This window comes from Petaurus breviceps, unplaced genomic scaffold, assembly GCF_028583685.1.
Source record: "Petaurus breviceps papuanus isolate PSGF00001 unplaced genomic scaffold, PetGlider_PUasm1.0 551, whole genome shotgun sequence".
Taxonomy (NCBI): domain Eukaryota; kingdom Metazoa; phylum Chordata; class Mammalia; order Diprotodontia; family Petauridae; genus Petaurus; species Petaurus breviceps.
Window position 1 is genome coordinate 32,529,486 of NW_027186372.1, and position 14,694 is coordinate 32,544,179.

At 37.0% G+C, this 14,694-nt stretch overlaps 1 protein-coding gene across 4 annotated transcripts in view; it reads right to left on the reverse strand.

Moving 5' to 3' along the window:
• Positions 1-14,694, reverse strand: part of G3BP1 (G3BP stress granule assembly factor 1) — a 137,658-nt gene that overhangs the window by 3,973 nt on the left and 118,991 nt on the right. Inside the window, exons 3-12 of one of the 4 annotated variants that reach the window (XM_069102559.1) lie at positions 8,822-8,935; positions 8,259-8,340; positions 7,381-7,554; positions 5,472-5,562; positions 4,383-4,476; positions 2,993-3,194; positions 1,351-1,452; positions 1,064-1,175; positions 740-868; positions 529-659 (exon numbers count right to left, since the gene is read on the reverse strand). In XM_069102559.1, the coding sequence (XP_068958660.1) occupies positions 529-659; positions 740-868; positions 1,064-1,175; positions 1,351-1,452; positions 2,993-3,194; positions 4,383-4,476; positions 5,472-5,562; positions 7,381-7,554; positions 8,259-8,340; positions 8,822-8,916 (1,212 nt within the window). In that variant the 5' untranslated portion in view covers positions 8,917-8,935. The remainder of the gene's footprint in view (positions 1-528; positions 660-739; positions 869-1,063; positions 1,176-1,350; positions 1,453-2,992; positions 3,195-4,382; positions 4,477-5,471; positions 5,563-7,380; positions 7,555-8,258; positions 8,341-8,821; positions 8,936-14,694) is intronic. The other 3 variants (XM_069102562.1, XM_069102558.1, XM_069102560.1) reach the window with 3 other exon arrangements.

Below are 14,694 nucleotides of genomic sequence, written 5' to 3' on the forward strand. Positions count from 1 at the left end.
GAGCTGCATCCAATCAGAGCTGCAGCAGTGAGCGTGTCATCCTGTTCTTCCCCAGTGATTTGCTTGCTGGCACCATTGAGAGCAGTGCCTCGAAGGAGAGCTGTTTATTAAAATTGCTGTCAATGTTCATTAAAATAAGCCCTCTGGTGTTTTTCTGTCCAAAAAAATAATAAGACAGTGTCTTATCATCGGGGAAACACGGTAGGCAACAGGACAGGATTTTGGAATGAACGTGGTAGTATTTTTGAACATCTTGGGTTTTACCTATACAAAGCTATTATGCATATATAGTCACTGTTTGCAAAACAGCACAGAGTGCTTTGTGTAGTTCTTTGTACTTTTTGCCTTTTTCAAGTAAAAAAGTATTAAATAGACCAAAATAGAATTCAACAATCACTTGGTCAAATCTAACAAGAAAAAGACATTCTCATAAAATGACAGCCATGAAATATTTAAAAACACAAACTTTCACTACCAAATGCAATGATTACTTAGAAGTACAATATTATATGTATGAAATATTCTTACCCTGCTGCCAAGGATCTTCTGAACTGGCTCTGGGTCATCAAACACCACAAAACCAAAATTGGGTAGCTTCCCTCCACTATTAATTCTAAGTTCCACAACATTCCCATAACCTTTGAACGAAACACAGAAACCTTTGGTCATTTGTTAGGCCTGTTGTTATACCAAGAGAACTTACACTTTCAACCCAAGTTCCAACAATTCAGTAACCTACTTTGGAAGAAATCTTTTAGTTCTGCTTTGTCCACATCATGTGGAAGATTTCCAACAAAAAGCTGATGACTGTCTGGATATCTCACAATTCTCCTTGTATCCATATCACCCTGTTCACCACCTTCACGAACTTGAAAAGAAACAAAATGCTTCAAGTCATATCAAAAAGAATCATTTAAAGTTTGTATATTCAATGGCCCTTATATCACGTATCACTTAAGGCTCCAGCCAACTATTAACAGAGAAAAAGACTCATTTATCCTCTAGTCTGAAACACAGAAATGAAAACCATTAAGACAAATCATACTTCCTAAAGTTCTCTTACTTGGTCTGGGTCCCCTTTGGGGTGGGATATTAGTTCGTTGTTCCCTCACTCTCTGGTCCCTCTGGGGCCTCTGTGGTGGTGTCTGAGATTCCGGTTTTGATTCTGGGCGAGCCTGGATTAAAAACAATTTAATTTGTATGTAAACAAACAAATCTCACCCAAATTAGGAATCCTAATTTATCTGCTACGATCTTTGAACCATCTTTTACCCTAGAGAACCCACAAAAAGACTGCTTCCAAAGCCAAATCAAGAGTAGGTCCATCCAACTTTCATATTAGAACCTCACCTGTGAAGCTGGTACTTTAACAACATGGGGTGGTATCCCAGACACTGGAACAGCTCCACTAGGTGGAAGGTTCTTACTGGTCACAGATGCCCAGGAAAAGGTCTAAAAGTACAAAGAAAGATCAGTCACAACATACAGCTTTATATAATAGGCTTTTGTTTCTTAAAAGCAGACACTATCCTTGCAGATATTCCCAATGTAGTAAGTTTACATATCCACCCACTTCAGCTTTCAAGTGTGTTTTTCAGCCTTAACAGAGTCCCAAACACAGATGATACTACCTAAGCAATCCTTAAAATGACAATGGCCATGATATTATCTGCTTTAGGACAGAATTACTGTTTCATTAAAGATTAACAAAGCACAATATGGGATACTTCCCTAGAGAAAAAGGATCCATTCTACAACTCAGATAAATCAGTTTCCAATACCCTGAGCTAGTCAAAATACAAAAGGGAGGGCAGGAGGAAGGGAGGCATGGGAAACCAAAACATAACTGAAGATGAAATAAATGTGCCACATAAGTGTAGGTGGAAGCAAAAAAAGAGAAAGGGAGATGGTAACTGTGTTCCTCCACCAAAGCAAGAGGCAAGGGAGTTGAATTCTTAACAGGCTAATAGGAAGGAGTAAGTACAACAGTTATGGGTACTGAGCAGGCAAAATGCAGGAGGATGTGTGAGCATATTATAGTCAAGAGTACACCAACAATCCATCAAATGAAATTAAAAGGGGCGAAGGAGATATGGGCTATAAGGCTGTGGTGAACGTATAAAAAAAATTTAAACACTCATGAAATAACATGAATTTTCATATACTATGCATACCCCCATCCATACCTTATTACCACACATCTTGAAAAGTGGCAAAAATGACAAAATTTAGGTCAACCATTTTCAGAAACAATCTGGAATTATGCAAATAAAGCAACTAAAATGTCTATACCCTTTAACCCTGAGATTTCAATACCAGTCTTATACTCCAAGGAGGCCAATGCTAATAAGTCCAAAGACAGACCAAAATATTTATTGCAGCACTTTTTTAAAAATAAAGCAAATGCCCACCAAGTGGGAAATGGCTAAATAAACTGCAGAATATCATCATGAAGTTAAGAAATAACAAAAAGGAGGAATACAGAAAAGCATGGAAGGATTTGATACATGGAGAATTAAGCAGAGTCAAGAAAACAGTATATACAATTACAATGTAAAAAAAAAAGCAAGAATCATAAAAATGAATCTTGCAAATGTACAAAGAACAAGAAAGTATAGGTCTAAAGTAGAGATATCTCCATTCCATTCTTTTGTAGAGGTAGAGGTCCCCAGTTGTAATAAATTACACATTTTTTACTTTTTCAATGAGTTTATCAGTTATTCTTTTTCTCCCTTTATTATTTGTGCTTTAGAAACATTTGTTATATGGGATGACTTTCTGAAAGGTAATAGTGGAAGGAATACAGAGGATTTTAGTGATACTTCAAAAAAGAAAAGTTAAGAATCTTGAGTTTGGTTCAGACAGGCAGGACTATGAGAATTTAACATGAAGAAGCTTTCACTAAAAACTTTTGCACATACACTATACAAATAACTGGATCATTAAGAATAGGTGCTGCCAGAGAAGCATAGACATTCCTAATCTTCCTTACTCTCAAGTCCTCCTGTACTGCTGGAGCAGAATCCGCAGGCACTGGAGACGAGCTCTTTGGAGTCTCTTCAGAAACAGGCTCTTCCAAAGCTGGTTCAGACTTTTCTTCATGGATTTCAGGTTCAGCTTCTTGCTCAGGCTCTGGCTCTGGCTCTGGCTCTGGCTCCGCAACAGGATCCTCTAGGTGCTCCTCCAGGTCATTGCTTGGAATATGAAGAATCAACAAGTCATTCTATTTCCCGAGTTCAACAGTAAAGCTGACTATGTCTTAGTTCCAAGGGTTTTAACCCCAGCCATGAACCAAAAACAAGAAATAATAATTATCCAAAAGACAAGAGAAAAGGACAAAAATCAGAGATTGGTGGATTTTTTTTTAATGCTTATTGTTTTTAAACTGGAAATAAATTTTCTAAAAAATACTTTCTCTTTCTCCAATACAGCGTACAATACATAAAAAGCATTTTATAACTATTCAGAATTGGATCAAATTAAATATCAAAAACTCAGCATAAACCTGTCTTACAATAATTAATTCTTCTGTTGTTTGTCATGCTGCTTTTTTTCTTCCAATTAAATTTCAAGCTCAAGGAAGACAAGGCATTTAGCACAATGCTTGATAACTATATGGTTGATGTAGTTTTGGTGGATGTTTTAAGTGTAAGACAAAAATAAGACACCTTGAAGGGTATTGGATATTTTAGAATAATAATTCACATTTAGATAGTCATTTAGGTTTGCAAAGGACTTTTCACAACTACCCTATGAGATATAGAGTTCAAAGATTCTCCACTTTGCAGATAAGGAAACTGAGCCTTTGAGAGATTTATGTGACTTGTCTATATTTGAAAAGCCAGAAGGTATCCCAAAAGTGGGGGAGTTAGATGACGCACACAGTGGATAGAGTGTCAGCGCTGGAGTCAGGAGGACAGTGAGTTCAAATCTGGCCTCAGCCACTCACTAGCTGTGTGACCCTGGGCAAATTACTTAATCCCATTTGCCTCAGGTCCTCATCTGTAAATGAGGTAAATGTAAAATGAGCTGGAGAAGGGAAAGGCAAACCACTTCAGTATCTTTGCAAGAAAACCCAAATGGGGTCACAAAGAGTTGAACACAAATGAAACAGGACAATCCCAGAAATGAACCTTCTCCCAACTCCAAGTCTTTCATCTTTTTATTCACTATGTTACTTTGTCTCTTAATTTATAAAATATAAATTCAATGTTATTTTACCATTAGGATGGTAAAAACTCAAAACATTCAAAGCAACTTTCCCATTCTCATAAAAGATTCTAGAATCTATGATTTTAAAGTCTGTTTACAAATTCCTACTAAAACACAAGGAAGCTGACTACAGAAACAAGTCTCTATTCAGTTCTAAGAACATTTCTTACCTGCCAGTCTGGTCATAAAAAGCCCCGGAGTCATCAGGGACTCCCTCTGGGGTCTGCTGCCTTTCCTCTGGTTCTTCTACTTCCTCCTCAGATTCTATATTGGGGAACAAAATTAATTAAAACAACTGTGCAACTATTCAATCAGTAGATAAATGTTTTTTTTTTAATTAGGTAAACAGTGGGAGGGGCATCTAGGTGGCACAGTAAAGAGTACCAGCCCTGGAATCAACAGGACCTATGTTCAAATTCTACTACAGACACTATAGATACTTACTAGCTGTGGGACCCTGGGCAAGTCACTTAAGTCCAACTGCCACACCAAAACAACAACAACAAAAAATCTGGACACATATAACATATAAGAAACCCTAGTTACCAGATCCTTTATAATCAGTTTAAGGCTTTAAGCTCTTCGTGGAAGCGTCCTTCAGTGGAAATTACAATTTTACTAATGAACGGAATTTTTAAGGTATGGCCAACAGTGTATATTCTTATTTAGTCACTTGTGTTACCTCCTTGTCCTCTAAACAGAAATGACTAAAATGGAGTAGATGGCAGAATCATCTTAAACCTCAACTAAGAGGACTGAGTCACTCGCACATCAAAAAGACCACTGAAAGGAATCTTTTAGATTGTCTTGTCATATGGATTGAGCAGTTATGCTAATAAATATTTAACAACTGGCTCTATGGGAGGCATATATATATATATATACACACATGCTTTTAAGTTTAATGTGCTTTATTACCATTTTTCTATCACTTTCTTAAATCTGGACAAACTACAGACCCAGTCCGGATTTGTACATTTGCCAATTTCCAAGGTGCAAATATTTTGAAAATTTAACAATCAGCTCCCATGAGCTGGTTTTAGCACAAGATGGTTAACAGTAAAGAAATGTAGATCCTGACCCATTAAAATGAAATAGAGAAAGCTTTGTCTTCAATTAAACATTGCAATTACAAAGATTCAAAAAGTGGTCAATGAACTAAAAATGTCAGCCTCTATAATACATGGTATCCCTGAGACCCTGATAGCTGACTAATAAAATGGCATATAAAAAGCAAAGTCAGTATGTATTTTTTTTACCTTCTTGAGGTTCAGTGACAAAACCACCAAAAACCTCATCTTGGTATCGGAAGATGTCATTATGAACATAGAATTTGTTTGCAACAGAACCCTGAAATGCAAAAGTGGAAAGGCATTCACTTACTCAGCTGGCATTTCAAGAACCTGATCATCTGAAGTACAAGGATTGACTCAAATGAGCTTACATCTTTTTTTTTTTTTTTAACAAACTGGAGTAAAAAACTATTGTGATCAATATTATAAACGCTAAGTTCTAAATGTATTAAAAAATAAACATAGTCATCAACACTTCTTAAATACTACATGTTAATAACATCATTGAAGAAATGTAATTTATATTTAAGATCCCTTAAGTGAAGAATAGGCTATGGATGGACACAGGTACTCAGATGCAAATTCTGTCAGTTTATGATTTCCAGTAGTGATGAGGGTAGTTAATATTAAATCTTCAGGTAGAAGTTCAAACAAGACCAATGGCAAATGACTAAATAAGGAAAGCAGTGAAAGCTGCCTTTGAGGGTAGTAGGCTCAGGGAAAAATGATAGTATTGGTTGTAATAGAGTATGGGGAAAACAGTGAAGTTCAGGCACCCCAACAGTGAGGCACACAGCCTCAAGAAGCAACTGATAATACCAGGAGTGAAAGAAAAGGCAGTGGGACCCTGGTTTGCAGCTGGGCCAAACAGCACCAGAACCCTGACCAGATACAGGCAGGCCCCACATGGGAACACATATGACTCAAACACATCCATAGGAGGGCCCAAGATGGTTGGATAGGTCAATAAGAAGGTACCTGAGCCCAGATTTGATCCCCAGGTCATCCCAACACTGGAGCTGGTGCTCTTTACTTGCTGAGCCACCTGGCTCAGTTGTCTTGGGGTTAGGGGTTGTTGGACATGGTTTAAATCAAGGAACTGTTCACCACAACTCCCAGGTTCTAAGGAATTCCTTAAAGTAGATGTGGGAAACAAGACCTGGGCAATATTTTGTACTTGGCTTATCTGGAGGTCTAGTAAAATGGATAATTTATTCTCATTATGTGAAATGTCGAGCCTTAAAGACTTCCTCTGAGTTGAGACTTAAAGCAGTAGTATGATGGGGCGGCTAAGTGGCGCAGTGAATAGAGCATTGGCCCTGGAGTCACTAGGACCTGAGTTCAAACCCAGCCTCAGACACTTGACACATTTACTAGCCTTGCAACTTTGGGCAAGTCACTTAACCCCAACTGCCCTCCAAAAAAATAAGTAAATACAGCAGCAGTATGTTAACAATTTTTCCAAGTGCAATGAGTTGTGTTCAACTTGTTCTAGGTCTCACCTTTTAATAAGAACACAATAGTAGGAAGGCAGTCAAAATCATGTTCTGTTAAGAAGAGGGTCAGAGGAGGAAGAGTGTGTGAAGAGCTGTCATGTGAAAGAATTAGAATTCCATGTAGCCCCAAAGGATAGAACTGAGACTACTGGTAGGCAAGTTACATGAAGTAAATACCAGCCCAATATGACATCAAGAACTTCCTACTAATCAGAGCTATCAAAAAATGAAACTGGCTGTCTCACAATGAGTTTCTCTTAAAACATATATTCAATTCTACATATCTTGTTGCAGACAGGGGACTCAATGCCTCTATCCTATGATTTTATATTTCCAATTTTTTTTCAATTGACCTATTTGTCCACCATGAAAAAAAGTAACAGACTAGAGTTACAAATCAGACAATCAACACAAAGAATAACTTGAGTCAAACCAAACAAGAGAAAGAGAAGTTAGTAACTTGGTTATGATAAAAGCAGTCTAACTTGTGAGGCTTGAGTAGTCTTAAATGTCCCTCTCAGTAGTTGTTTGCCAATTCACTATTTCTTTAGATTTGAAGTTGTCACACATTAAAAGTGACAGTTCACATCAATACATACCTCTGGTGCAAGTACAAATGTCTGCATGAATCTTCGAAATGCTTGGTTATTATTAGACAGCAATCCCATCACCTGGACCACAACACCATCATTGAGGGTAGCATGAGCATCCACATGACGAATCTTAGTGTGACAATTTGTAAAGTTTTGGGACATCACTTTCCGATGGATTTCCTAAAGAACCCAGGCAACAGTCAATTAACCAAATTTAAATTTATTCAACAAGAGACCAAATTCAGTACAATTAATTCATTTTGCAAGTTTGGAATTTCAAGGGCACCTTTCTTTCTTACTCTTTTCTTGCTTTTACCCTATAAAATTCTATTACCTATGGCTAAAAGCCCCAGGTTTTCTTAGTAATATCACTAAACTAATAGCTTCCTTTCTCTCCCATGTCTCCACCCAGTCTCAAGGCCTACCTAAAATGCTACCTTGTCCTTGTTTCCCAAGGAAACATATTTATCATATCATTTTGCAGATATCCCACATAGCCCAAACTTCTAAGCTAGTTGAGGGCAGGAATTATTTTTATCACTGAGCCTATATAGTACACTGCATAACTGGTACTTGAAAAACACTGAATGAACAAAAAAAAACATGATGTCTAGGACCATCCAATTATTACGAAGGTAAGGAAAAGAACAAAAAACCAAGTCTCTACAATGAAATTTGCATAAACTAATTATCCTAGAATTATTTTGACTTAAAAGATTTTCTTCTTTTAAACTAATTACAGCTAAGTACCTAAAATCCCATGCCAATAAATTCTGGTCAGTTCAAAGTCTATTTAGAAATAGTTATTTCTCACGATTTTATGTTTTGTTTTGAAATAACTGTATTTGACAATAGGAAAAAATCCTAAGTTTCAAAACGCTTACTTTTTGTCCATAGACAGCATCAGCTGGTTTTCCATTGGAATCCAAACCTCCATGAACGTAAGATGAGTTCTTTCCATAAAACCTGTAAAACAAGACATGATGACGCTCAAAACTCTTGCTTAATTTTTTATTCTTAAAACCTGCCTTCTAATACAATTATCCAAGTTTTCTTTGTATTTTACATATATTTTTATATATTTTATATTTCTTTGTATTTATATTTAGTTTTAATTGAACCAATGACTGTTTTACCTATATAGTCCTCAAGCAGGGTAGTATACCTGAGAATTTTTTCTATGGGCAAACATCGGCTATTTACCATTTAGAAAGCACTTTCCTCTACAGCCATACAATCAGTAAAAGCATCATTGTTCATTATTCTAATTTTACAGAAAGTTTTTACAAAAGTTTAAAGTTACCACTAATAAGTGACAAATGATTCCAATCTAGTTCCTGACTCAAAAGCCAATGTTCTTTCTACTATATCACAACACCTCTATTGATCAAGAGTAAACACATTCTGCATTCTATAACTGTCCAGTTTAACAAAAAGGAATGCCTACCTATGCAGCATGTCTGGCGCCTGGTTCAAAAGAGTGTAATACTGTCTCACAAATTCCCGCCCGACCAGCAGGGGACTTGGCTTCTCCATAACCATCTCTTTGGTCAACTGCAACCTAGGAGAAAAAAATGTGACAAATCTAATTTCTATTTACACTATATCTAGATGGGATATTTGTAATAACTTAAACCACAAAACAGATAATTCTATTCAATCAAAAATGAAAGCAAACTTAAAAAGAAGAGCACACTTAAGTCTATAGGTCACTTTAGAAGAACTGTGTATTCCTTCTCTATTCTCTCTGAAATCATTTACCCAGAAATCCTAAGAAAAACTCAAAGAGTTTAGAAGACAAATAAATTCTTACAAACTTTGTGGTGATATTAGCCAATATATTAATCATAGGATTCCAAAAAATTTTTAAAGGCTAGAATGGGAGTAAAACCAATTAAAACAAATTTTGTAGCTACAGATTAAGTTACACACTAATTAGCTAAGAAAGTTCAGTTATACAGTGTAAGGTAGAAGGAAGAATATTTTTTATTGTACTCTGGAAATGTTTTGTATTGTATTATGCTGGGTTGGGTTGTTTTATACTGTATGGGATTCATGAGACAACAATGAAACATGGGTTGGTGAAGGGAAAGACACTTGAAAAATAGCCCTTCAAATATCTGAAGGACTATCATTATAAAGCAAACATCCTGTATAAGTTCAGGAGGCAGGACCTCAACCAAAATAAAACTGTAAGGAAAAAGCATTCAAATGAAAAAGAAAAAACTTTCTAAATAAGGAGAGCCACAAAACAATGAAATGGCTTACCTAAGGAAATAATAAATCTTCTATCAATCACTGTGAGTGTTCAAATAAAAGCTAGACTGGACTAACCAACCTACTACCTTATTCAGATTCTACATATACATGTATTTAGATTCTACATATATATGTATTTATCAATGAAGGAAAAAACACAAGGCTAGATTCACATACAATAAATTTATAAAATCTGCAAAAACTAAACCCACGCAATTTTCAAAAATGAACTAAAGATGTTTAACAATAGAATTTATAGAGGGGCGGCCAGGTAGCACAGCAAGTAAGAGCACCGGCTCCAGTGTCAGGATGACCTGGGGATCAAATCCAGGCTCAGATACTTAGCACCACACCCAGAAATGACTGGCCCTGTAACCTTGAGCAAGTTACTTAACCCCTATTGCTTAAAAAAAAAAAAAACACAATAGAATTTATAAATAAAAATTCAATCTATAATACAATTCTTACAGAACTGAAGTGGAAGCACACCTAAAGAGCAAAGGTCCAGTACAGAATAATATAAACATTCTCAAGACTAATAAAAGTCACAAAACTGACAGAGGCGGAGTCAAGATGGTAGAGTAGAAGTAGGACCTCCCTGCTGCTCCGGCTTCCACCTTCCCCAATCCATGTAAAAAGGGGTCTCTGAACAAACTCTGGAGCTGCAGAACCCACAAAATGACACAGAGAAGCTAATCTCCCACTGAGGACAGCCGAGCAGGCTGGCAGGAATCGGCCAGAGAAGCACAGGCCCACATGACCCAGAGGAACTCCAGATCAGCGGCAAGCCGTGGCCCTTTCCAGAATTATCAACACATAGATGTGAAGGACAAAGTGAGAGGTCAGTGCAGTCTGGACTTTGGGACCCAGTAAGTGGGAGTACATGGCTTTTGCCCCTGGGGCAAGAAGCCGCTGAGATGCCTGGCACAGCAAGCCAGTGCCCCATGGCAGCTTCAGCTCCTGGCCTGCAGAGCGTAGGGGAACCAAGTGACCAGTCTGAGAGGTAATCGCTCTTGCTTTAACCTTCTTGGATCTGGATTGCTGTCTAGGGTGGAGGTCCTGGGGTGTGTGTCCAGCTTGCCAGAGCATGTGGAGACCTCAGAGAGGGTACCCATCTAATACCTCTAGTAGCTGAGAAAACCCCAGTGTTTGGGACGAAAGCTCCCCTGTCTGGTGGCAGAGTCCTACTGTGGCAAAAAGCCCAGGGGTCAAGTGACTGAGGGGCAACATGACCGGGCAAAGGAAACAAAGCAGACAGAAGATTCCAACATTAGACTCCTATTTTGGGGACAAAAAAGAGCAAAGCATGGAACAGGAGGAAGACAGTGAAGTCAGAACTCCTGCACCAAAAGCTTCAAAGGAAAATACAAGCTGGTTACAAGCCATAGAGGACCTTAAGAAGCAGATAAGAGAAGTGGAGGAAAAATTGGGAAGAGAAATGAGAACAATGCAAGAAAATTACAAAATGAGGGTCAACAGCCTGAGGAAAATACAACCTTAAAAAACAGACTAACTCAAATGGCAAAAGAGGCTCAAAAAGGCAATGAGGAGAAGAATGCCTTAAAAAGCCGAATCTGCCAGATGGAAAAAGAATCTTAAAAGCTCAATGAGGAGAATCATTGCTTCAGAATTAGACTGGAGCAAATGGAAGCTAATGACTTTATGAGAAATCAAGATGCTGTTAAACAGATCCAAACAAATGAAAGAATAGAAGGCAATGTGAAATATCTCATGGGAAAAACCACTGACCTGGAATATAGATGCAGGAGAAATAATCTAAAAATTATTGGTCTACCTGAAAGCCATGATCAAAGTAAGAACCTAGAAATCATCTTCCAGGAAGTTCTCAAAGAAAACTGCCCTGATGTTTTAGTACCAGAGGACAAAATAGAGGTTGAAAGAATCCACCGATAACCTCCTGAAAAGATCCCAAAAAGAAAATTCCTAAGAATATTATAGCCAGGTTCTGGAATTCCCAGATTAAGGACAGAATATTACAAGTAGCCAGGAAGAAACAATTTGAATATTGTGGAAATACAATCAAGATAATCCAAGATCTGGCAGCTTCTACACTGAGGGATAGAAGGGCTTGGAATATGATATTCCAGAGGTCAAAGGAGCTGGGATTAAAACCAAGAATCACCTACCCAGCAAAACTGAGCATCATGTTTCAGGGGAAAATATGGTCATTCAGTGGAATAGAGGACTTTCAAGCATTCTTGCTGAAAAAAACAGAGTTGAATAGAAAATTTGACATTCAGATACAAGAAGCAAGAGAAGCATTAGAAGGTAAACAGGGAAAAGAAATCTTAAGGAACTTATCAAAGTTGAACTATTAACATTCCTACATGGAAAAACAATAATTATAACTGATGAAACTTTTCTCAGTATGAAAATAGTTGAAGGGAATAGAAATATATATATGTCTATATGTGAGAGTATTATGGGCACATGAATACATATGTGAAAGTGTGTATATATATTTACAGGTATACATAGAGGGCACAGGAAGGAATGATACTTAAAAGGTGAAATTAAGAGGTCAGAGAGGAGTATAATGAGAGGAGATGGGGAGAGACAGAATGGGGTAAACTATCTCATATAGAAGAGGCAAGGGAAAATGGTTACAATGGAGAGGAAGAACAGGAAAGCAAAAGAGAATGGGTCAACCTTATTATCATTGAATTTGGCTTAGGAATGAAATACACACTAAACAGGGTATCTCACCCTACAGGAGAGTAGGGGGGAAGGGGATGAGAGAGGAGATGATGGAAGGGAGGGCAGGCTGGGGGGAGGGAGCACCCACTTTTGAAAAGGGACGGGATCAAAGTACAGAATAGAACAAGTAGGAGGTGGGATAGAAGGGAGGGAAATATAGTCAGTCTTTTGTAATATATAAACTATGTTATTGTTTTGCATTATCTACACATGTACAACCTATACTGAACTGCTTATCTTCCCAGTAAGGGTGGGTGACAAGGGAGGAAGGGAATGAATCTGGAATTCAAAGTTCTAAAATCAAATGTTTAAATATATATATACACTATTATTAATATTATTTTACATGTAATTGGGAAATAAGATATACAGGCACTGGGGCATAGAGATCCACCATGCCCTACTGGAAAAGTCGAAAGGGGTATGGGAGAAAATATGGGAGAGAGCAGATTAGAGGAGGGGATATCCTGTGGGACTGCTATTTTGGGGCAGTGGGTAGGGGAAAAACGGAGAGAAAGTTTTAACTAAAAAGCTGGTGGAAATAACTGATGTAAATCAGAAATTAATAAAGCATTTCAAAGTCACAAAACTCATCATACTTTCTGACCCAGAAATTCCTCTGCTAAGATCCTATTCCCTCCAAAAATATCACACACACCACAACACACCCTTATCTATATAAATATTCAGGGCTAATTCATTTGTAACACCCCAATAAATGGAAACTGTTATGTCTAAAAATTAGAGAATGACTAAATTATAGTATATCCATTTAAGAAAATCCTGTAGGGCTAATTAAAAAAAAAAAGTAAAAATACTGAAACCTAAAAGGAAATAAGGAAATGTCAGTATGAGGTAACCGTGAAATAAGCAAAACCACAGCTAAATACATACTGAGGGGGATGGGAGAAAGAAATGAAAATCAGGACTAAAATGAATCAGAATTTCAGATAGGTCTATAAGAAGAGAAAGTAAACCATCTTTTTCCCTGTTATTTACTTTGGTTCTGCCTCATTAAAGGCTAGGAATTGTGCTAAGTTTTGTGTGTTTATATGGCAGGTTAATTGATAGCTATTTAACATTTTTAGTAGCATTATTTAAATCACAAGAATCTCAGCCGACACCAACACATAATTTAATGTCAAGATAGCCAACATCTTTTCCAAAAGCAATTATGCTAATCTGTCCAAGTTCAGTTTGAGTAAGCATAAAAAATGAATAAAAGGGATCAAAAGATTTCTATACCCAACTATAAAGTTGTAATTTTTCTTTAAATTTAAATCACAGAGGGCTGCCAGGTGGCTAAATGAATTGAGCACCTGCCTGGAGTCAGGAGGTCCAGAGTTCAAATGCTACCTCAGACACTTAACACTTACTAGCTGTGTGACCTTGGGTAAGTCACTTAACCCCAACTGCCCAGCCTTCCCCCTCCAAAAAGCAAAAAATTAAATCACGTATGTAAGAAGACTGATTAATTCTTCATCCACACTATAAATGAAACAAAAGTATGTAAGAGTTGGTTACAAATGTAGCAAATTATTTTTAAAATCATCTCTACTGAACAAAAGACAAGAATTAACTAACTTTATATATAGTAGCAGTAACAAGTGTTAAGATAGACTCACAACTTTCTTCTAACCCTAACCCCTGCAGCCTCTTTCCTTTGTAGGTACAGTTTACACACTTACACACACCTTCCTTTTATCAATGATTGTTTTACACAAAACCAGAAGTTAAAATGACTTCAACAAAGAACACCTTGATTCCCAAGAAAGAATTTAAGTAAAAATCTAGGGGCTACCAATTATCTACTTCTGTTTTGCTGTTATGTAAATTCTGTCTATACTCTATGGAAGTAGAATTTATTACTAATTCATCTGGACTTAGAGCCACATGAAAACCACAAACATGTATGTCAGTTGTCAACTGTTCAGGCCTTAAACACATTTTATAATTTTATTTCAGCTAAAAACCTGGTGGTGGAAAAGGTTTGCTATAATAACTTTTCCTGAATAAGCACAGACAGACAAAGTTGCTCAAATTAAAGATAGTAACTATTATCCAGTTCAGGTTTTGGGGCTGGCGGGGTTTTTTGGCCCAGAAAGATGTGCGACATTTATAAATTCCATAATCATGAACAAAAGCTCCCACTTATTTATAAATGTACCTAAATATTTAACAAGTACTTTTTTTGCAGTGGCTAAGAACTGAAATCCAAAGATGTTCATAGACTGTGTAATGATTCAACAAACTTTGGTACATGTGGTTGATAGAACACAGGAACAAAACCAATAAAAGAATACTAGAAAAAACATTTAATGACTATAACAAAATAAAAAAAGT